The 22,124-nt window shown below is 38.5% G+C and overlaps 1 protein-coding gene across 2 annotated transcripts; it reads left to right on the plus strand.

The window, feature by feature from the left end:
* Window positions 1-11,822: 11,822 nt before the first annotated feature.
* On the plus strand, window positions 11,823-14,307 carry LOC112178639. Of its 2 annotated transcripts, XR_005803542.1 has the most exons (4): window positions 11,823-12,691; window positions 12,805-12,876; window positions 12,981-13,060; window positions 13,414-14,307. XR_005803542.1 is itself a non-coding variant. In XM_024316805.2 (3 exons), exons 1-3 carry the CDS (start codon window positions 12,032-12,034, stop codon window positions 12,984-12,986), a joined length of 738 nt encoding a protein of 245 aa, XP_024172573.1. In that variant the 5' UTR covers window positions 11,824-12,031; the 3' UTR covers window positions 12,987-13,320. The 2 variants fall into 2 exon arrangements, 1 of the variants encoding a protein (XP_024172573.1); XM_024316805.2 differs by lacking the exon at window positions 13,414-14,307 and having other exon boundaries at window positions 11,824-12,691; window positions 12,981-13,320.
* The last annotated feature ends 7,817 nt before the right edge of the window (window positions 14,308-22,124 follow it).

Here is a 22,124-nt window from a genome sequence, read left to right on the forward strand (position 1 = left end):
AATTTCCTCCCAATTGGTCCCTGCCGTCAAAATTTTCTGTTAAAGTTGCCTAAAATGTCTATTATGCCCTCACTTACTTTTTTTTTTAATTTATTTTTTCTCTTTTTTTTTTTTTTTTTTTTTTCATTTCACCTCTTGAAGGTCTGTGGATTGGAACCATCTTGATGAGGAGATAAACAGAAGGAGGCGAGAGAGCTGGAAGAAGAAGAGGTAAAAGAAAAAAAAATTAAAAAAAAAAAGAGGAAGAGAAATATATATATATTTTTTAAGTAAATGAGGATATAATAGGCTTTTTAGGGGAAGATAACGAAGTTTTTGACGGTAGGGACCAATTAGGAGAAAATTGGGAGTTCAGAGACTTTTTAGGTGAAATTCGAAGGTCAGGGATTGAAACGATGAAACCCTATAAATATAGGGAGTAAGCAGTATTTAATCCTAAAAAAAACAACAAATTGTTGAAATTATAGATTTAATTGTTCAAGGGTGTTTTGGTAAAATTAAGGAGGTGTACTTAGCTTTTTAAATATTCAAAAAAGTGAATTGGAGGTTTAATAAGTAGGAGTGGTCTAAATATTAAATTTGGAGGTCCAACTAAAACAACTTTTTTTTTTTTAATCCTTTTGATCATGAGAGAATTGTATAGTTTGTGTGTGTGTGTCTGTGCTATTGACCGTTTGGGATATGGGCTAAATATGTAGACAAACAACACTATTTATATTAGTGATTTGGCTAGGTTTGGGAGTTTCGATCACACTATAAAAAATTATTATTAACCAAAATACAATGGAGCGTCTATTTTTCTTAGTGTTCTTTTTTGATCACGGGATTTGGTTTCAACTCTTTTGAGTCCTTTGTTTGTCATCGATTTCACCGTCCTATTTCATGTTGGTGCGTTTTGATGGCCTGGATTGGTTGGTGTTAGTAGAGATGGCGATAGTAGTTGTTTGCGGAATGTGGATTGTTCAGTTAGATTTTGTGTTCGATAGCTTTGTGACTTTGATGTTAAAACTGCGTCTTTTTCGCTTAGAAAAGCTCTTTAAGCATGAAAGATTTTTTCTTGAATCTTGGCAAAGGTAGCCTGGTAAACTAGACAAGCTGGAGATTAATATTACTCACATACTAGATCTGGAATCTCAGGAATGAGATTTTGGTATTTTATATCTTACTAGAATGAAGAACGTACAGACTCTAGGCCTATAGTATGATTAGGCTTAGTTTGGGAATGCTTTTGAAACTGCTTTTGAGATCAAAAGCGCTTCTAGAAATGTTTGGGCTGTTTGGTAAACTTTCAAGAAATAGCTTTTGACCCGAAGCACTTCTCCCAACCTCCGAAATGGAGAAGCTACAATTCGTAGCTTTTGATTTCAGCTTCTGCGGGAATCAAAGTCAAGACGCGGAAGATTAAATGAAATTTGATCAACTCTCCGAATTGTCCTCAGGCTTTTCTCAAATTGACATCCTTCTCAATCTCTCGCACTCCTCCCTCTGGAAAACCCCCGGCAAAGATCTCGAAGGCTTCATCTATAGCGCCTCCACCTCTTCCTCTTCCCACTTCGTCGACGCCTTGAATTCCGTTCAGATCCAGTTCCCTGAAGGCTTCTTTCCCGTCACTCCAACCTATGCCTCCTCCATCCACCTCGATTTGACCACCGACACCAATGCCCTGCTCCCAAAATCGATTCTTTGTGTTGCTTCTCCGAAGATCGAGGTCGGGAAAGTGGCCGGAGCTGAAATCTGGAAAAGAAAAAGAGGAGGGTTTTGTGTGGGTAAGAGCAGCGATGGTAGGAAGAAGGGAGGGGTGGCCAATTTGAATTACGTGGTGGCCATGGACACTGTGTTAGATTATGAGTTTGATACTAATGCCTTGAAACCTAAATCTGAACCCAAAGCCCAATGTTTTTTTGTAACAATAGGTGGCTCACCCATATCGTCAAAGGTATGCCTCTCATCCTCTAGATCCAGGTGCAAAATTAAAAGCTAGATGGCAGGATGGAACATTCTTCTTCAGTTTTATGTGTAATTTGTAATTTTTGGATGATTTCTTTCTTCTCATGTAATTTTTGGATAATTTATGCTTGGAAGATCGGTTTTCTAATTTCTTTGGATCATTTATGTAAAGGGTATGTTTGATTGAAAGGAAATGGGAAGTATATGAATTTTGGTTGGGTTTTCTTGTTTTAATGGTTTAAGGAATTTGGAGGGGAAACTTCAACTGAAACTCAATAGTGTTTTTAGTAGCAATGAGTGTAAAGTCTAGTTCTTTCCCCTTACTGGGAGAAATCTATGTTTAATATATAGTTGAGCAATCTCAGGAGTATAAAGTTTACGTATACTTTGGTGATTTTTTTTGTCTCAAGTTCAATATTTTGATTTGAACAATGCTGTTTTCTTGCTTAGTTTAGATAAGTCCAAGAGTAATAGTTGTTCAGTGTTCGTGCAGTTTGGAGCATTTCCAGTCTTTGTGGTTGATGGAAGCCCATCACATTTAAAGTCACAGGCGAGGACTGCAAGATTCTTTCGGTCTTCTGGTATTGGATGAGTTATGGAGATGATCTTAATCAGATGAAGTTGTTTTGGATGTTAGTTACTGATTGAAATTGAATTGTATTATATATTTTTATTGCATCTGTTTTGAAAATTAGCATCAGTTTTGCCAATTTTGATGGGAATTGAATTGCATCTGTCTTGGTATTTGGATGGAAATTGAAATCGAATTGCATACTGAATGTAATGCATTTGTTTACCTTGTCTTTTAAGTCTACTTTTTATCATTGATTGGCTACCATGCTTTTGATAACAGTGCACTTAGGCAGACCTTGAGCTCTAGCCTTATGTATTAGTCACATTCTATTATGCTACTGGTTTACTTCATTATATTCGTGTACATTGTTGTTTTTGAACTTTTAGATTACAGTTGTTAGGATTTAGGTATTTAAAGTAAGGAAAATACTTAAGTGCAGTATCAGTTCAAATTTAGTTTTTGATAGTTGGCAAAGTTGTATGACTGTCAGATGATTCGAATTGGTGTTTTGAAGGGGCTATGGTCAGCGTGTAATGTGCTCATAGTCTAGATCTTTTAGAACCAGTTGCCTTTGCAAACACATATTAGAACTTGAATGTCTATCAAGTTGTGAGTGGTGAAACATTTCCATTCAACTCTGCACCTTTAGTATTAATTGCCTATCAAGTTGTAAGTGGTGAAATATTTCCATTCAATTAGCTATGCTTCTTTGATATTGCCTACCTCCTTTGAGGTCATGGACTAATGGTTACTAGGGTTAGCATGTCGTAATGACCATGCTCTGTTTCAGATGTTCTTGTAGAACCTTATTTGCAGATTATTAATTACCTATGATGAAGACCTTTCAATATTTGCCCTTCTTAACATGACATATAAATCAAGTGAAGAGAATGCATATGAAGGAGTTGGTCTAGGAAAACGAGTGGCGGTGTTAAGAAATACAATTGCACAAATTATAATGAATACATCAAATTATTGTTTAGTTGGAAATTTTGAACGAGTGTACAAGACAATACATGAGAAAACTTTTAATCTGGTACGGATACAAAATTAAAAAAACAAAATCATGTATTTTAGAAGTATTTGCAGGATTCATGACTATTTTGGTAATTATACCCAGTCAAAGCACTTTTGCCTTGCAACTTACCAAACACTTAGAAATTGCTTTTCTCTCTCACAGCACTTTTAAAAACAGTTAACCAAACACTCAGCTGCTTCTTCTCACAGCAAGTTCGGAAGTGCTTCCTCTCACAGCAAGTTCGGAAATGCTTCTTCTCACAGCACAGCAATCCCAAACTAAACCTTAGTCTGATAGTGTCATGGCACGTACAGCGACTCCTGCTAGAAAATGGAAGTCGGTCTTTTTGGGCTAAGGTCACTATGATCGATCTTTCCGGATCGGAGTTAGCGGGCTTGCCTCTTTCTTTCTTATTGGTTAAATAGGTAGTTATGGGGACTTTGGCGGTAGTGGACCATTTTGTGTGGTGGCAGCTGTTTGTGTGATTCGAGACTGAAATACCATTTTGAATGCTATCCAGGCTTGTTGGACCTCAAAGTAAGGGTACCTGAAGTTAGACTTTAAAAAACATCACATTGGTACCTGATGTTCACACCCCGACCCAACATAAGTACCTAAAGCTGTTAACTCTATTACGGAAACTGCTAGCTGTCATATTTCAAAAGGGTATTTTCATCTCTTTGTATCTTAATTGATTATGTTTTTTTTCTTTAACATTGTTTCCTCTCTCTCTCTGTTCTTTCTTATCTTCTTTTTCCCTATCTCTAGATCAACTTGCAGATTCTAGGACTATAATCCTTCCTTCAAGCTACTAGCTAGGACTATTATCCAGCTCCTGCTTGGCCTTTTCACACGAATAGGCCCACTGATGCCTTAGAACATAAACAGTAGGTGGACTGATCAGAGGAAGCTTCCATCCCATCAAAACCAACCCAAAAATACTCAAACCAACATGCAATTTTTGTATCAAAAAGCTTCAAACTTTCATGCACAACAACCAAATCTAAAAAGCATGAATAAGAAGAAGAAAAAAATTAGATATGAGGACACAACTTCTCCGTCTTCCCTTCAATTAATCACAAAAACCTCCACCTCCCAACATCCCCATCACTATCGTCTTCTTCATCATCGTCGCTGTCACCGTTTTCGCCGTCCCAATACCCAGGTCGGAAAATGCAGCGAAAAGCAACTCAAAACCCCAAGGTACTCACCTTTAAATTGGGGAGGGGGATGGGGTTGCTGGTGTTTCAGAGCAACTGGGTTCTGGTGACATTGGGGAGTTAGGGGAAGAGGAAGAGGTTCATGAGATTGATGTGGAGAAATTAGAGGTACTCAAAGTTCGCATTTGTTTCAGCAAAACCCATTAAATCCCAGGGAGCTGATGTGCAAGGCTAAGAAAGAAAGCATTTCATTAGAATGTTATCTGAGTTTGGAGCAAATCGAAATATGGAAATTGCATCTTGAATTGGGGTTTTGAATTTCAAAGGGGCTCTGCTCATTTTGGGGATTTGGAGTTCGAGGCGAAACTCATAGCATAAACCCAGAATCAGAGATATGTGTTTGCTTTGTTTTGCTAATGAATCTGTCGTAATTTGGTGCAAAATAAAATCATTGAATTTTGTTTTGATTTGTGTACCTTCCATGTACTTGTTGAAGAGGTCAGGGTGGTCGTGGCAGGAGGAGGCTATTGGGGAGAGATGGGAGTAGAGTAGGAGATCCGAGGAGGGTTTGAAGCTAGAGGAGGATGATGCAACGCATGGAGGTGGTTGATGGTGGCGCGTATGGAGTGGATGAGGTGATCAAGGACTGGGTTTTTGGGAGGGGTGGCTTGTTTGGGGAATTGGATGGTGGAGGAGAGGTGGAGAGAGAGAGAGAGAATGTTTGTGGCCACCATGGCCATTAAGAGAAGCAAGTTGAGACCCATTGTGAAACCCATTAATTTTGAGCTTTCCTTCTTCTTGAATCATGTAAGTTTGGGAGTTGCAGATTTGTGTGAGTGATCCTAGGAATTTGGACTGTTCGGGAAGTATGGAGAGGGAGTTGCAAAGAGAGGAAAAAAAATGCTTAAGAAAAAAAAATTAATTAAAATACAAATGGACAAAAATACCCTTTAATATATTCCACATGACAAATGTCGTAACGGCCAAATGGGTTCAAGGTACTTATGTTGGGTCGGGGAGTGAATGTTAGGTACCAATCTGACATTTTTTTAAGTTGAGGTACCAAAGTTACTAATGGAAAAAAGATCGGGTATGGTCCGCATTTTTTTCCCTTACAATAATTACAAATTATTTCTAATTTAAATAAACAAATTTAAAATATTTTTAGACAGTGAGAATTTTTTTTTCATCCAAATAAACCATAAAAATTAGTAGGATTAATTTCAGTTTACCCCCCTGAAGTTTGGAGGTGTCAGCATCTCTGATGCTCCGTCCAAATTGGACGTTAAATCTGATAATGAGCCCCACTTTGAGAGCTAAAATGGTCATTTTATGACCAAAAAAAGGGAAAAAAGAAAAGCTCTTTTTCACCTTCGGGGGTTTCTCCCTTCTCTCTTTGCGTTAAATCCATCTCTCTATCTCTCTCTTCTGCTCTCCAGCCTCAACTCGCAACGGCGACCCGGACGATTCTCCACCATCCGGCCACTTTCGACCAGCGCACAGCGCCAAATGTTTAGTATCATAGAAATAAAAATTCACCTATGAAATTTTTAGGCCGGGGGTTCTTGAAATCGAACCCAACCTCCAGCCCCCATTTTTGTTCTTCCCTTTAGACCCGGACCCAATTTCAGGTGAAATCACTGCCGTCGGACCACCGCCGGGCTCATCACCGGCCATTAAAGGATCCTCTCTTCCTCCTCTTGCATCTAAGGTAAGAATTTTGAATTGGGTAGCTTTGTTTTGAGAGAATAGAAGTGGAATTTCCAGAAAAGGGGAAATAAGAGATTTTTTCGATCTCCGGTTTCCCGCGGGTTCCGGCCGGATTTCTTTAGGGTTTTGGTTGCTGGGGCGATGCTAACCTTCATCCCTAACCTCTTCCAGCTTCTCACGGCCGATGGAGGAAGAATTGAAGGTGTTTGAGAACGTGAACAATACCGTCGGATTTCTTTACTTTTGAGTTGAATTTTCAACCACTTTTGCTTGGATTTGGTTGTTGTTGCAGGTATAGAAATTGTTGGGTTTGTTGTGGAGATGATTTTGAGCTAGATAGGTTGACCGGAATTGGGGATTAGTGTGGTGGCGCGTGAAGCCACGAGCCACTGTTGCTGGTGGTGGTGAGAAGGCTCAGTCAGCCCCTTAAAACCCATTATTTTAATTTTAGAGTTATGCTTTAGGCTTCAATTCATTGGCCTTTGTTATGTGTAATGTGAGTTATCGAATACTAGATTAGTATAGCCCAATCTCCAGCAAATCCGGCCATAGCAACTTCTCTCTCTCTCTCTCTCGGGAAAGAAAAGAGGAGAACTCGGGAAGCTGCGGCGGCATTGGGATTGGCGCGGCGGCAAGTGGAGTCGGGTCGGGAAAGAGGTAGGTGAATTAGGTTTGGTTGATTTTGATAATGCATGTGGGATTTGGGGTTGGAATTTGGGGGGTGTTTGATGGGTTTATGCATGTGCTCTGTTTTGGGTTTATTTAGGAGATGAAAATGGTTTGCAGAAGAGAGAGAGGGAGGGGGAGTTTTTTTTATATATTTTTTTGGTTTTTTTTTTGTATTGAAATGACCATTTTAGCCCTCAAAGTGGGCCCCATTATCAGATTTAACGTCCAGTTTAGACTGAGCATAAGAGATTGGACACGGAAGACAAAAATTGGAAAGCTTAGGGGGTAAAAAAGTGAAATTTAGAATCAGGGGGGTGAAATGATGACACTCCTAAATCTCAGGGGGGTCAACTGAAATGAATCCAAATTAGTAAATGAGTGATTCTAGTCGGACCTCTTTTTTTTTTAGGTAAAAGAGGTCGGCCTTTATTGAGAATTTGGAAAATTACATATGATAACGTTTAGCTGCAATAGCAGCTAATAAGAAGGAAGGAGGAGAAAAATAAAAACATTCATGGACTAGAGAACTAGCATGCGCAACCATTAGGTGTGCAACCTTGTTGGCATCTCTTCTAGTGTGAGTAATCTGCAAATTGGGATTTGAAGCCAATATGGAGTTCAGATCCTCTTAGATACGGCCCAGCAAGGAAGTATTAGGTCCTTCGGAGTTACATAGTTGTCGTTGCACTATCTCAGAATCAGTCTCTATTACAGCAGGTAACAAATTCTGATCTAAAACAAACTCAATTGCCATCTTACATGCCAAAACCTCTGCATGTTCTGGCGAAATTAATCCAGACAAAGGATGCCCACCACCAGCAACCATATTGCCATATTCATCACGAACCACAAACCCAGCACTTCCCATTCGTGAGACATGGTGAAAAGAACTATCCACATTTATTTTCAACAAGCCAGATGAGGGAGCTTTCCATCGAGCAATTCTAGAACGACCACTCGCTTGAGTAATCGGTCTGGTATTATGAAATTGAAACTCATGAAATCTTGCAGTAGACTTAAGAAGCACATCAATAGCATGACACCTTTTATTGTCCCAAACTCTACTATTTCTCTCCTTCCAAATTCCCCACAATAGATAGATAAATTCCCCCAAATGTAGTAACGAAAGGTCATGGACACCTAAACTTAAACAATGCAACAAATCACAAGATATTGCATAAGAACTTAAACATACTTGGGCCAACACTCCTTTACTTTGGAGAGCCTGCCTTGTAAAAGAGCAATCACGAGTCATGTGTAGTGTAGTCTCAACTGCACTATCACACAAAACACATACCTGTGACTCCAACACCACCCTTTTAGAAATGAGTCTTTCCATGGATGCTAGAATGTTATGGCACACTTTTCACATGTAAATCTTCGCCAAATTAGGAATCTTCACTTTCCACAATTTTTCCAAAAATCAGTGTTAACTGATAGCTCAAAAGGTACACAAGAAGGAGAATGAGAGAAGGAGAACCTGTGAGCCGTTTTAACTGGATATTTTCCATCTCTTTCCAATTTCCAGACCAGTCTATCATCCACCCTTCTCAAACTTAGAGGCACATTTAAAATGGCCTCCACTTCTTCTGAAGAAAACAATCTAACAATCATATCATAATTCCAATCACCATTAGTAGTACGCAAATCAGAAATCTGAGACACTTCAGCAAGACCTGCTGCAGTCTCATGAGGCCTACCACTAGGCAAGCTTGGCAACCAATTATCATTCCAAATATTGACCTCTGTCCCAGAACCAATCTGCCAATATGTGCTTTGCTTCAATAGATCCCTTGTAGAGAAAATACTCCTCCAAGAATATGAAGGAAAAGAATGATTGTCTGCCAACCAAAATGAGCTTGTAGGGTAATATTTTGCCTTAAAAATTCGAGCAACTAGAGAAGTAGGGTTAGAAATTACCCTCCAAGCTTGTTTAGCAAGCATCACCGAATTAAAGCTAGCCAAACTGCGAAACCCTAGTCCCCCTTCTTCTTTCGGATTACACAAAGCATTCCATGTTTTCCAATGAATCTTTCTTTTATCCATTGTAGATCCCCACCAAAACCGAGCACAAAGTTGTTCCAAATCTTCACATAAATTCTTTGTCAATTGGAAGACACTCATAGCATAGGTAGGTAACGCTTGAGCTACTACCCTGATCAAAATGTCCTTTCTTGCACCACTAAGCAGCTTCCCTTGCCAATTAGATAGCTTCTTAGCCAAATTTTCCTTAATGTACTGAAAAGTTGCAGTTTTCTTTCTCCCTACATAAGTAGGTAATCCCAAGTATTTTTCATGGGAGGCAACTACTTCTACTCCCAACAAATTGGATATTTCTTCTTGTATAGCAGAGTCCACATTTTTACTGAATACCACTGAACTTTTGTCAAAGTTAACCAATTGTCCTGAGGCTCTCCCATAAGTTTCAAGAACTTCTTGAATCTGGTAACAATCTTCCAAAGAAGCTTGAGCATATAACATACTATCATCGGCGAATAAAAGATGATTTACAGAAGGGGCTCCATCACAAACCTTAATACCTTGGAGCAACAAGCCTAATTCTTGTTGCTCCATTTTAATTTTTTCATCAAACATTCTATTTTACTTCTATACATAACACCTGCCTCCCCTCTACTTGCTCATCTTCACCTTCACCTTCACCTTCACACCATTCATGTCATTGAGTCAGTCACACTAATTGATTCAACATAATGGACCTCTCGATTTGCTATTTAGACGTCCCATTTTAATTTTTTTCATCAAACATTCTATTTTACTTCTATACATAACACCTCCCTCCCCTCTACTTGCTCATCACCATCTTCACCTTCACACCATTCATGTCATTGGGTCAGCCACACCAATTGATTCAACATAATGGGACCCACTTCTCTTTTTTTGTTTTTTTTAATACACAAGGAGAACAAACTAACATTAAGGATGAACATAGTCAATCAACCTATTATAGTCCTTGCAATTGCTCATCTGAGATTTTATTTTCACTCCTAATCTCAGTCCAATTGTACGTGGTCAATGGCTTCCTACACAATTGTAAATTCCCTTCAAAGACATTTTTGAGCCAAATATTTATGGGATTGACCCATCTAATGATTATACGAAACAAACTGTTAAAGAATTAACAAATTCAACTCTATGATAGACCAATTGAGCTAGCCCTCCTCTAAATGTAGGGCTACTACACTTGCAGAATACTCCAGCAAAATTTGAAAGAAGAATTAATTTTCAGCCAGATGACTCTAGGCTCTACAATTGAAGATCCAATCAAGAATTAACATTGAAAGTACCTTATAATAGTGGTTCATGTCTGTCATTCAAATTTATGAGTTCTATTAGGATGGCCATAAAGAAAGAGGGAGAGGGACAAGGAGGCAATTATGGTGTCTCCTTCCTTTTGTTTTAGAAGGGTATAAGAGGGATTAAATGTTTACAAAAAATTATGGGAGGTTTGAATAACAAATTAGAAGGTTCGAATAGACTTACCCTTATTAAATAACTAAATAATACTAATCAAAATCACATACATTCTATTTCAGTTGTATAGAAAAAAAATTAAGACCAATCCATTCCTTCCCTGAATGAATTTTGTCTCTTGATTCATGAAGTTTCCCATTGCAGTGAAATAAATGTGAACTTAACAAATTATAAATGAAGATGATGTCGATTTCAAAAATTTATGACCATTTTCAATCTTTCAAACTGAAAGACCGATGTCTTTAGGGGGGATGATTCAAAGCACAGACGTGCACTTGCACTAACATGAATGGATGATTTGATTACATCAAATACACTTTTTAGTTATTTAAAAAAAAATGTTAGTATAAATATCAAGGGTTGAAATCATCTTTTAAGTATTTGGTCACTTACACCGTATGTGTATAGAAAAATTTCCATGTCTTCAGTGCAGTTAACCTTTAGTGCCAAAAACCTAACTACTAGCACCAAATCCACCCCTCATACGTCCACAACGTTTTTTAGGTAGACATCTCATCATATTGCAAAAAGTTAGAGAAAAACTTGGACTATAAGCAACAACAAAAGGTTTCAAGTTTGTAGTAGTGAGTCGTCAATATCGAAAGGACAACGAGTAGATATTCATAAAAGTTAAGTAAATTAAAGTCCCATAAACTCAGCTAAAAGAAAAGTCCAAACAAAAAACCATCCCGATTACAGCAGCATTGAATTAAATTGATTACCGAATCTGATTTTGATTATATTAGATGCAGATATCGTTAACTGTCTATTTTTTACATATAATACAGATGAAAGTTTTTTTTTATCCCGACTTAGACCTATTTCTCAAATAACGTTTCTTGCACTCAAACTCAAAGAAAAATATACGCTTTGATCTAGATATTAGCCTAATGTTTTGTACAATTGTATTTGATTAAAAAACATCGAGAAATTATTCTTTATAATAATTACCTGAACTTACTTGTACTAATTAGAGCTCTCGTTACGGTGTGCATACGGTGCAAGCCAAATAGAAAGAGAAAAATACGATAACGCAGACCGGGTCTCGTAACACCTCGGAGGATACTCCAGTAATTAGTCAAAACGTATAAAAATATAGTAGAGCAAAAATCCCAAGGGTCCAACCCTGTCCCACAATAGAGAAACATACACTAAAAAAGGAAAGGAAAGGGTAAAACAGTAAAATCCATATCGTATAGACGTAGCGAGTAGAAAACCAGGTACTCTCTTCCTTCCTCTACATGTATAAAGCAAAAGCCTCTCTCTCTCTCTCTCTCTCTCTAAGGCTCTCCATTGCTTCCCTCACCTTCTCTCTCTAAGCACCAGAGAGCCAAAAGAAGAAGAAGAAGAAGCAGAGGTGGTTCAGGGTTTCGAAATCAGAGTAGTAGTCGTGTAGGTAGAGATTGATGTAAGCGTTGGTGGTTTTGTGTTGGAAGAAGAAGAAGAAGAGGAGGAGGAGCAATGGCAACAGCGCCGGTGAAGCCGCCGCTGCACAACTTCCCGCTATCGTTCTTGAAATGGGGGAGCAAGAACCACACCAACACCAACCACCGCTACCGCCGCCCCGTCTCCGCCGAGCCCGAACCGTCCGACGATTCCGAGCAGCCGCACCAGCACCACCACGGCAATCGCGTCGGATCCCGCACCGCGCGCCACCGCTTCTCGCTCACTTCCTGCTCCGAGAAGCTTCCGAGGTCGCAGAATTCCGAGAAAGAGAGCGAGGACAGCGACGACGACGGTAAGGGCGCGGCCGCCACCGCCGCGGCGGCGGAGGAGGCTGAGGTTCAGAAGCCGTGGAATCTGAGGCCGAGGAGAGCACCGGCTTCGATGACGACGGCGATGACTTCGAAGGCGAATAATACTACTACTGCGAACGGCGAGCTGCATGAGCCGGAGGGTCCGAACCCGAACCCGAAGCAGGGCGAGCAGCCGGCGCCGAAGTCGATGAGGCTGAGGGGTTTGGCTGAAGGTCCGAGCATGGAGAAGAAGAAGAAGGAGAAGAGGAAGTTCTGGATCGCTTTGTCTAAGGATGAAATTGAAGAGGACATATTCATCATGACCGGGTCCAGACCCGCCCGGCGGCCCAAGAAGCGGCCCAAGAATGTCCAGAAACAGCTCGATGTATGCTATGCTCTTTGCTTTGATTTCATCTAATGCTGCTTCAGTTTTTTTTTATCATGATCATATTTTTTCACCTTTTTTGATAATTTTTATTGGTGGGTTGAATTTTGCAGAATTGTTTTCCGGGTTTATGGCTCGTGGGGTTTACAGCTGATGCTTATCGGGGTGCCGATTCTCCGACTAAGGTATTTCGTCTCTCTGGCTTTCTCACTCTCTTTGGTTCTCTCTGTTTGGTGTTCAGTTTTTATGGAAGTTCTGTTGCTAATTGGTGATTGGGTGGTTTTTGCAGAAGTAGAAGATTGTGTGTTCTTATTTGAAAGCTGGCAAACGAAAAGGGCTGCCCCTGTGGTGTGGAAACCTCTAGTTGAGGTATAATGTGCTGAACTTTTACATAGAGGAAGTGGAATTACCTATAGTAGTTAAAAAGAAGGTATATTAGGGGGAAAAAGATATCTAATTTCCTTGTTTTGAATGTTTTTGGGTCTCATTTTGTATTGCTCATGGGGGCAGGATGCAGGGCCGCTTTAGTTGCTTTGCATTCAAGTAGTTCTAGTACGTAAAAAATGGACGACTTATATATATATGTAAATGATAGTCAATTTCAGTCGTTTTACTTGTTGATGGTATCAGGCTTGTGGGAGATTTGTTGTGTTTGTACTTTTTTTTGTTTTGTTTTGTTTTGTTGCAATTCTGATTGTTTGATAATTTACAACGTTTGACAGACTTCCCATCGTTGGGGGGCAGAGTAGCATAATTTGAAAACCCTATTTCGATACAAGGTTTATTGACCGCATGCTTCCTTGTTCTGGAGAGCTCCTCAGTTCAATTGGGCTACAACAAAAGCAGCCTTCATGAGGTTGAATGTTAAGTGTTAGCCTGCATGTATAATCTTTTAACATCTTTTCATTTTTCACATTGATAGCCATTATGACTTTTGCATGCTAATAGGTTTAGAGAAATAGGTTTTGCTGCTAAATGTCTGTGCTTGTAATATTTTGCTGCTCATGGTTAGGTGTATAATGGTTTGATCTTTTAACTTATACATCCAGAACAAAATGATTTTGTTTTTGCACGTGGTGCATTCTTGGTATTCATTTTTCTGTTTTGCACATGGCTTTTGCATTTGTATAGGTAGTTTCATTCTTTTCATCCTAATGGCTTGAGGAAATCTGAAGAATCTGTATCTTGTGCTTCATGACTACGGTCTTTTTTAGCATCTCCAAGCAGTCACATTCTGCAAAATTGATGTTCGTCAGGTGTAATGACTTCTTGTGGATATCAGACTTTCTGATTTATGCTTTTCAACGAGATGTGCTAGTTTATGGTAATCTCCGGTGTTCACGATATCTGTCCCTTAGTTGATGTCTTCATGCAAAAGACACACCATATACATATTGAGGAGAAAGAAATAATGAAAGTTCTAGCCATAGTTTCCTCACTAGCTTTCTAGCTGATTTACCCTTTTAGGTCAGAAATGGTTATAATCCTTTCAATGTCCTCATTTTTTCTTTTCTTTTTTGCCCCAAATCCTTTTAGTGCTTGTTGGTTAAAGTTTGGTAATTGGTTTTATATGAATGTCAGGTAAACCCATTAAATTGCACTTAAAACAGTTTTCAGACAGGCTTTTGGCTCTATTTTCTGCAAAACTACTTTATTATTCAATCAGATTATGGTAAAAAATGGAAGTTTTCTCTAGCTAAGTATGTCTTGTTCTAGTTCTATATTGGAACAATCTTCACAATTAAAGTCTCGCTGGAGGTCAAGTCCAATTTCTTGCTGACATTTGGGTCATGGAATAAGCAGTCTCTCCCTGACAAATGATGAGTTCTAAACATGGATCACTTATCTGATGTGAGTAATGAGGACAATAGTCAGCTTAGATACTTCTTGAAGCATCAGGTTACCATGAGTTATGACAGCTGAAGAAATATTTATATTCCTGTTTGGGCCCATAAGTTTATCTTTTAAATTTGTTCTGTGATGAAGAGATTTACACTATCTCTCCAATTTCCTTAATATTTTCATATTTTCATCTTGCAAGCGTGAACTTGTTGGCAATGAATGGTCATTGAAGTCATCTTTGTGATACTTGGTACACTCATGGGCTGTGATTTATCCGATATCCTTATGCAAAATTTCATTTTGCTGTTTTCATGTTTTACAATTTCATTTCTTAGTCCATTGCCCCTGATCTCGTTTGTGGTTTTGTTGAATTCTGGTCCTACGGCCCTAATAATTTTATCTGGACTTGGTTTTGGAAAAGAATATCATGGCTTTTACCTTTTGGTATACTCATCAATAAGCCTATGCTCTTGCATGAATCATGTAATTGTGTTCCTATGCATAAACCAATAGTGTGCTCTCTCTTCCCTCTCCCGTTTGTTCTGTTATGGACACGCCAGAGGTGTACTCAAATGGCCGAAGGTGCCATTGCTATCCATTGTTTCTCTCAGGTTAGGGTTTAGGCGCTGAAGCTAATGCCTCGGGTATTAATTACGGGGAGAGGATCCTCTCCTAAGCATTTTATTTACCTGAGCTGCCTGAGCTATTCAGGAGATTGAGACACATGGCAATATCAGATCTAATGGTCTACAATACATCTAAAATTGTTTCCATCTCTTTGGAGATGTTTCCATCACTTGTAAGTTTTGTCTTCTACCTAATCCCAATCTGTTGTTTTCTCTCTACCCATTTCTTTCTAATTCTTCTCCAGAATCTAGTGCGGTTTGTAATAAAGAGATAGTAGTTTTTTTGGTAGTGTTATTGGTTTTGGTACTTGGTTATGCTTTGATTTTGAGAAAGATGAACGATAAGTGGAGGTTCAATCGGTTTAGAGACCCTTTGGGGGTTGTGGGTGTGGTTTCTGTTTTAGAATCTGAGCTTGTGTTGATCTTTGAATGATGAAGGTAATGGAATTTGAGTTACTGGGTTTTTAGTGTGGTGGGTTTGTTGCTTTGGTTCTTGGGAAAGTGAAGGAAATGCTTCAAGTTTCTGTCTCGGTTCGGGACCAAATTTGTGCCTTTCTTGATTTTACTTCCACACTAGTTCCACTTCGGTTCAAAATTATTTTGGTCTTTGTTAAGTTCTTGACTCATCCTTCTGAGATATATTGAAAATTTCTAGGTTTAATTTCTTTCTTGGTTTTACTACCATTTCATGAATCTTCCTTTGGGTTTGTTTTCTACTCTTGATTGGCAATATTATAGACTGAGATGAACCGGACTGGAAACAGACGGGCGGCGAACGGTAAACTCATAATTAGATGGGAAGTGTTTTGGTGAACTCTCATATTCTTCATCTGCATAAATTACCCATTTTTCTAATTAGAAATCATGGAAAAATCTATACACTTCGGAGGATGATAAAAGGAAAATTAAACAAATCATTACTTAGCTGTTACATAAGATGAGAAATTAGAGGTGAAATAAAGCAGGATTAGAACTGATATTGAAGTTTGAGAAATACCCAACCTAGGTTGTGAGAGTGTAGAATAAAAAGAAAAGAACAGAAGAGGGAGAGAAGAAAGAACGTTGGGGAAAAGAAGGGAAACAAAAAGATAAATTGTGGACCGTTAGATGGAATAATGGATACGTGCAGCTGTCATCTAATAAAAAGCTCAGGCAGCTCAGGTAAATAAAATGCTCCGGAGAGGATCCTCTCTCATTAAGTATGATAGCGAATTCAATTCCTGGTCGCTATTTTCTCAAGCTATTTATAATAATTATTATCCGTCCCTACTCCACTGCATTCACCCTGTAGACTAAAATGAGAGGAGGTTTGCTTACGAAGGTATGCCACCAAGTGTGACGTGAACTGTGACCAGCTTGAAAGGGACATGTGGACGCCACATGTCATTTTTGCAACAACTGAATATGTTACTGTGACTTGTGATAGTGGGTTTTGTTGACATTGTAAAATATTTCTAATTGCTGTTATTGTTATTTTAGTTTTTTCCTCCAAGAGTTTTGAACTCAAGTCTTAACGCCATCAAATAAAATGAAATGAAGGGTTAAGAAAGATTAAAGAAGCAAAGATGAAGCCATGTAGGTAAGAGTGTCCTTAATGGTTTTAGAAATGAAGTAGGCAAGTTTTTACCATAATGCACGGGCATGGATTTCAACTTTTTTGGAGGATAATTTTGTGGTGTTTTCCTTGTTCGGATGAGATGAGAGCTACGCAGGATTTCTTGGCCTTCTCTTTTCAGTGATTTGAGCTATCCATACTTTACGCATTGATTAAGGCCATCTCCAGTAAGGAGGGGCTATATTGGGTTCAGGGTTATAATTTACCCCCTAGAAATATTATTGTTTATTCATGAACAAGTGAATCATCTCCAGTAAGGGAGGGCTAAATTTTAGCCATTTCAAGTATTTTATGATTTTACATTATGTTTTCTAATTTGTATGATTTTATTTTATTTTAATAATATTATAATTTAGACTAAAATTAATTGTTGAGGAAAAAATTAATTTTTAAGATGTATATTTGGATGAGGTATTTATGTTGTATTATTGATAACATTTTTGAATAGATGTTTTAAGTGCCACGTGCCATATCGGAAGCAAATATGTAAATTCCTGATTGAATGATACAAAATATTACATAAATAAATATTACATAAACTTCATTAACATGATACAAAATAAATAAATTAAAAAATACATGCACTTAAAAAAACTAATTTATATAACTAAAATTCATCTTTATAAAATATAAAATATAGATATATATATATATATATATAATATTAAGTTATGCTTAATTATCGTTGGATTGCAAAAGGTTATTAATTATTGGCCATTAGATTAAACCATGCATTATATCACACCCCTTAATTGGGCTGATTTCCGTGGGTCCCACCAAGGGCTAAAGGGCCACCCATAGGGCTAAATGTAGCTCTCTCCACCCCTCTCTTCACCTTTGGCCCTTTGGCCATTCTCTTGTTGGAGCCCATATTATAGCAAAAAGGGCTATAAGTTACCATATAGCCCTCTTATTGGAGATGGCCTAACATGTCATATTTTCATTTTCCTTCATAGATGAAAGAGATACATATGAAACTAATGCTTGATTGGACTATTAAATGAACATTATAATATCATAAATTTTGAATGAATAATGAAAAACTAATAATGTGGTGACTCAGTAATCCTGTATGTATGACTGAGAAATCAAGATTGAAGGGAAGTGAAAATTTTCATATTCAACCTACTTTCTTGCAATGATTTTTTCAGCTTTTATTTAAATTATACAGTTGCCAATAAAATATTAGAAGAAACTAAGAAATAGTTTACAGCATTAAGGGCACGTTTACTTACTTGGAATGGAAAATAATCATGAATCGGAGACAACTGGAATGTGAGAAGAAAGGAATTGATATTGATTCCGGAGGAGTTGATTCCTAAACTCATCTCCCCCTTCGTAATCAAATTCCTGAGTATTCAGGAATCGATTCCTTATAAGGAGGTGAGACCTACACCTATTCCGATTCCTTTATGTGTTAGTAAACGCAGAAATACTTTTACCCGAAATCATTCCGATTCCTTTATGTGTTAGTAAACGTAGGAATAGTTTTATCCCGTAATTATTCCCTCTCATTCTAAGTAAGTAAACGTGCCCTAAATTCTTTTGAATTGACATCTATGGAATGTTTGCTTTACATTACTTTGGAGTTTTGAGGAGCTTAAAGGTGCTTCTGAACGGTTGTAATTTATAAACTCCTTTTACTCTTCCAAAGGTGTTTGACACTGCTTCTCGAAGAGCTCTTTTGTTCTTTAGCAGTATTGGAAGGCAGCAAAAATTTAAATTTAAAAACTACGCATCTTCTATACTCTATGTAACAATCATCTTTCTAACAAATAAACAACAAACTTATATTGTTTAGTGATAACAAGTTTACGCACCGAAAAAATGAGCTAAATTGAAACAATACAAACATTTGTGTTCCATTGTCATCCTACTATCTTCACCTATACAAATATTTACTTCCAACTTTGTGAGCCATGACTCTTTATAATCAATATCCTCATATTGTGTGAAGCCTTGGCAACTAAGCACGTAACGCTTGGTGACTAATTTTTTTCTTGCAGTATTACATTAGCCTGAAAAGAGAAAAATATGTCTTTTCAAAAAGAGAAGTTGAAGCTTCATCTCTTAAATTTAGAAATAATTTAGGCATTTAAACTAGAAAATAGTTTGAAGCCTAAAGTTTATCATTCATATATTTCGAGGGAGTCTTCTTTCCTTCTACAGGATATGTATAAAAAGGTTTAAAACCTGCATGGTAAATCGTTGACCCGATATATGATCTCAAAAGTTTCTGAGGAACCACCATTGCTTTATTACATTCTTTTTCTTATTGGAATATATAAGAAAACGATGTTTCTTCCCTCCAGTACTTTCTCATGAATTTTTTATTCCCTGCTTAAGAATTCAGAAAAATATGATATGAAAGACAACCCAGCTGATCCTAAAACGTGAAAGAAAACCCAACTTGAAAATAAGTCATTGTACTATATGTTGTACAATTTAGGAGGTAAAAGAAAAAGTGACTAGAAAAAAAAAAATAAGTGAGGAGAAGAGAAGAGAAAAGAGAAAAGAGAAAACTTCAGATTTATACTAGCCTACTAGTAGGGTGAATGATTTTTGTGAAAGATAACTTACAGGTTTTCTTTAGATCCCTATTTATCTTATTCTGTTGAGTAGGTATGTATTGACATATTATATCGGTATTGTCTAGATTCTATGGTCAACAAATTTTATGAAATAGTTTCCATACAAGACCAAATTATTGTATTTGGTCAAACCAGAAACAAGAATCCAAATTCAAAACAATTTCATTTTGAACTTTTTTGGAAAAATAATGAACTCATTACTATGCATTTATGCAAGACCAAAATTTATAGCATTTTGTTGAGTAGATATTATGTCGGTACTGTCTAGATTTTGTGGATCAACAAATTTTATGAAATAGTTTTCAACAAGACCAAAATATGATTTTTTTTTCAATGAAAAGAGGTCAACCTATTATATAGATTCAGCAAGCAGTACAAAAACGAAATTCTCCTATGAGGTCGACAGAAAGAATTGTTCCTTAGGGAACCCTAAACACCTATCCTATAACAAGAACAAGCCCCAGGCCACCCCTAGTACACCCACCTTTTAAAGAAAATAACGCACCTTTATTTCAAACAATGATCATCATTCTCCGAAGCAAATAGTAAAATGCATCCTCAGAGAAAATGATCTTTGCAACCTATTAAAAAACTAAGGATTAAATTTTGTTTACTACCCTGTACTTTTAAGGGTTCATCAGTTCAGTCCCTGCACTTCTAATTTAATCAAAAAAGTCCTCGCGCTTTCTAATTTCATCAAATCAATCCATTCTGTCACTATTCCTTCAATTTCCTCTGTTTAGATGCTGACGTGTTCGGACGCCATCAGATGTGTCAGATTTGTGGGAACTTCCCACATGCAAAATTCCCAAGCTACCCCTCCAATATATCTCCCTCCCATTCCCACCCGAGCAGCCTAATTCCTAACATCAGAATCAAGCTTTTTTTCCTTCTATTTTGCAGCTTTCGGGTTTCTGTTCAAAGAGAACTCGAGAGAGAGAAAATAGATTTGGGTCTCTCTCTCTCTTCCACCAGTGGGAATCCAGGCATAACCCCGCATCACCTCCACCACCATCGTGCTCAGAGGCCTCCGACGATCCACCGGCAGCCTCTCTGTCATTGGGGTATACCCGAAAGCAACCCACGCGCTGCCGCCGTAAGCACCCAAAAATCTTCTCTGGGCACCCACGATCCCTGCTTTCTTCTCTGGTCGTCACAATAGAAAAAGGGCAACTTCATTTCATCCATGATGGAATTGATCTGTGCAGCTCCTAACTATTCTCTCTACACCCAGATTGGCCACCTGCGATACTAGGCCAGCTGGCGGACCAAGTGACCAAGGCAGCAGACGACCCAGAACCAAGCCTGGACGACTCGACCCACTGCGAGTTCGGCCCCAACTTGGAGAAAATATACTGAATATTACGCAAATTCCACTTCTAGGTCCCTAAACTAGAGCTCGCTCTACATCAATCCAGCGTCGTTTTGCACTCCGGCTTAACCGAGCGAGTGCTGTCTCGGTGCTCACTCTATACTGTGGGGTATAACAATTTGCTTGGTGGGTATGCTCAGGCTGGCAAGATGGCTGATGCGTATGAGCTGTTGAAGGAGATGAGGAGGAAGGGTTGTGAGCCCAATGCAGGTTCGTATACGATTATGATTCAGGCGCTTTGAGGGGAGGAGAAGATGGAGGAGGCAATGAGGGTGTTTGTGGAGATGGAGATCAGTGGTTGTGAGGTTGATATTGTGACTTATACTACTTTGATTAGTGGATTTTATAAGTGGGGGAAGATTGTGAGGAGTTATGAGATTTTGGAAAGTATGATAAGGAAAGGGTTTACGCCGAGTCAGATGACATACTTGTAGATTATGTTGGCTCATGAGAAGAAGGAAGACTTAGAGGAGTGTATAATTGATGGGGCAGATGAGGAAGATTGGTTGCATGCTTGATCTTGGTATTTACAACACGATGATTCCGTTGTCTTGCAAATTGGGGGAGGTGAAAGAAGGTGTTCGGCTTTGGAATGAAACACTAGTGGAGGAGAGAGAGAAACCCAGATCTAGTTTCTCTCTCCTTGAGTTCTCTTTGAACAAAAACCCAAAGCTGCAAAATAGAAAGAAAAAAAGTTCTATGGGTATTTTGGGAATTTTGCATGTGGGAAGGTCCCACAAATCTGACACATCAGACGGCGTTCGGACACGTCAGCATCTAAACAGAGGAAATTGACAGAATAGTGACGGAATGGATCGATTTGATCAAATTGGAGAGTGCGAGGACTTTTTTGATTAAATTAGAAGTGCAGGGACTGAACTGATGAATCCTTAAAAGTACAGAGTAGTAAACATAATTTAATCCAAAAACTAAATAGAAGTTGTAGGAAGGGGTGAAGACTCCCCCTCCATGACCACTTCCTTTCCAACAGCATCCACCTCAGAAACCTCAGTGTCTATGGTAGCCTCTGTAGCTTCACCTTCAGCAGCAATTTCAATCCGGCTCTTCCACTTTCTATGCTTCTTCACATGCACCTCCTTTAGTTCCCTAGCCACCTTGGGTTTATTTTTACTCCCCCGAGGAGGACCAAGCTTCTTCTTCTCTAGAGACACTATGAGCTTCCCATGTTTATGCTCCAACATCAAAGTGATATTCTCATCCACCTGCAGCTCAGGAGCCGGGAAAGCCAAGGTTATTCATCCACCTGCCGCTTTATGCTTTTTGCCCACAAGTACATCCTCCGAAACCCTTAGCTCCGGCACTACTCTCCTAGCCTTCATAGTAGCCGAAGTGATCTGCAATGGAATAACCTTGGCCACTGGATTAG

Source organism: Rosa chinensis, chromosome 7 (genome assembly GCF_002994745.2).
Source record: "Rosa chinensis cultivar Old Blush chromosome 7, RchiOBHm-V2, whole genome shotgun sequence".
NCBI classification, from domain to species: Eukaryota; Viridiplantae; Streptophyta; class Magnoliopsida; order Rosales; family Rosaceae; genus Rosa; species Rosa chinensis.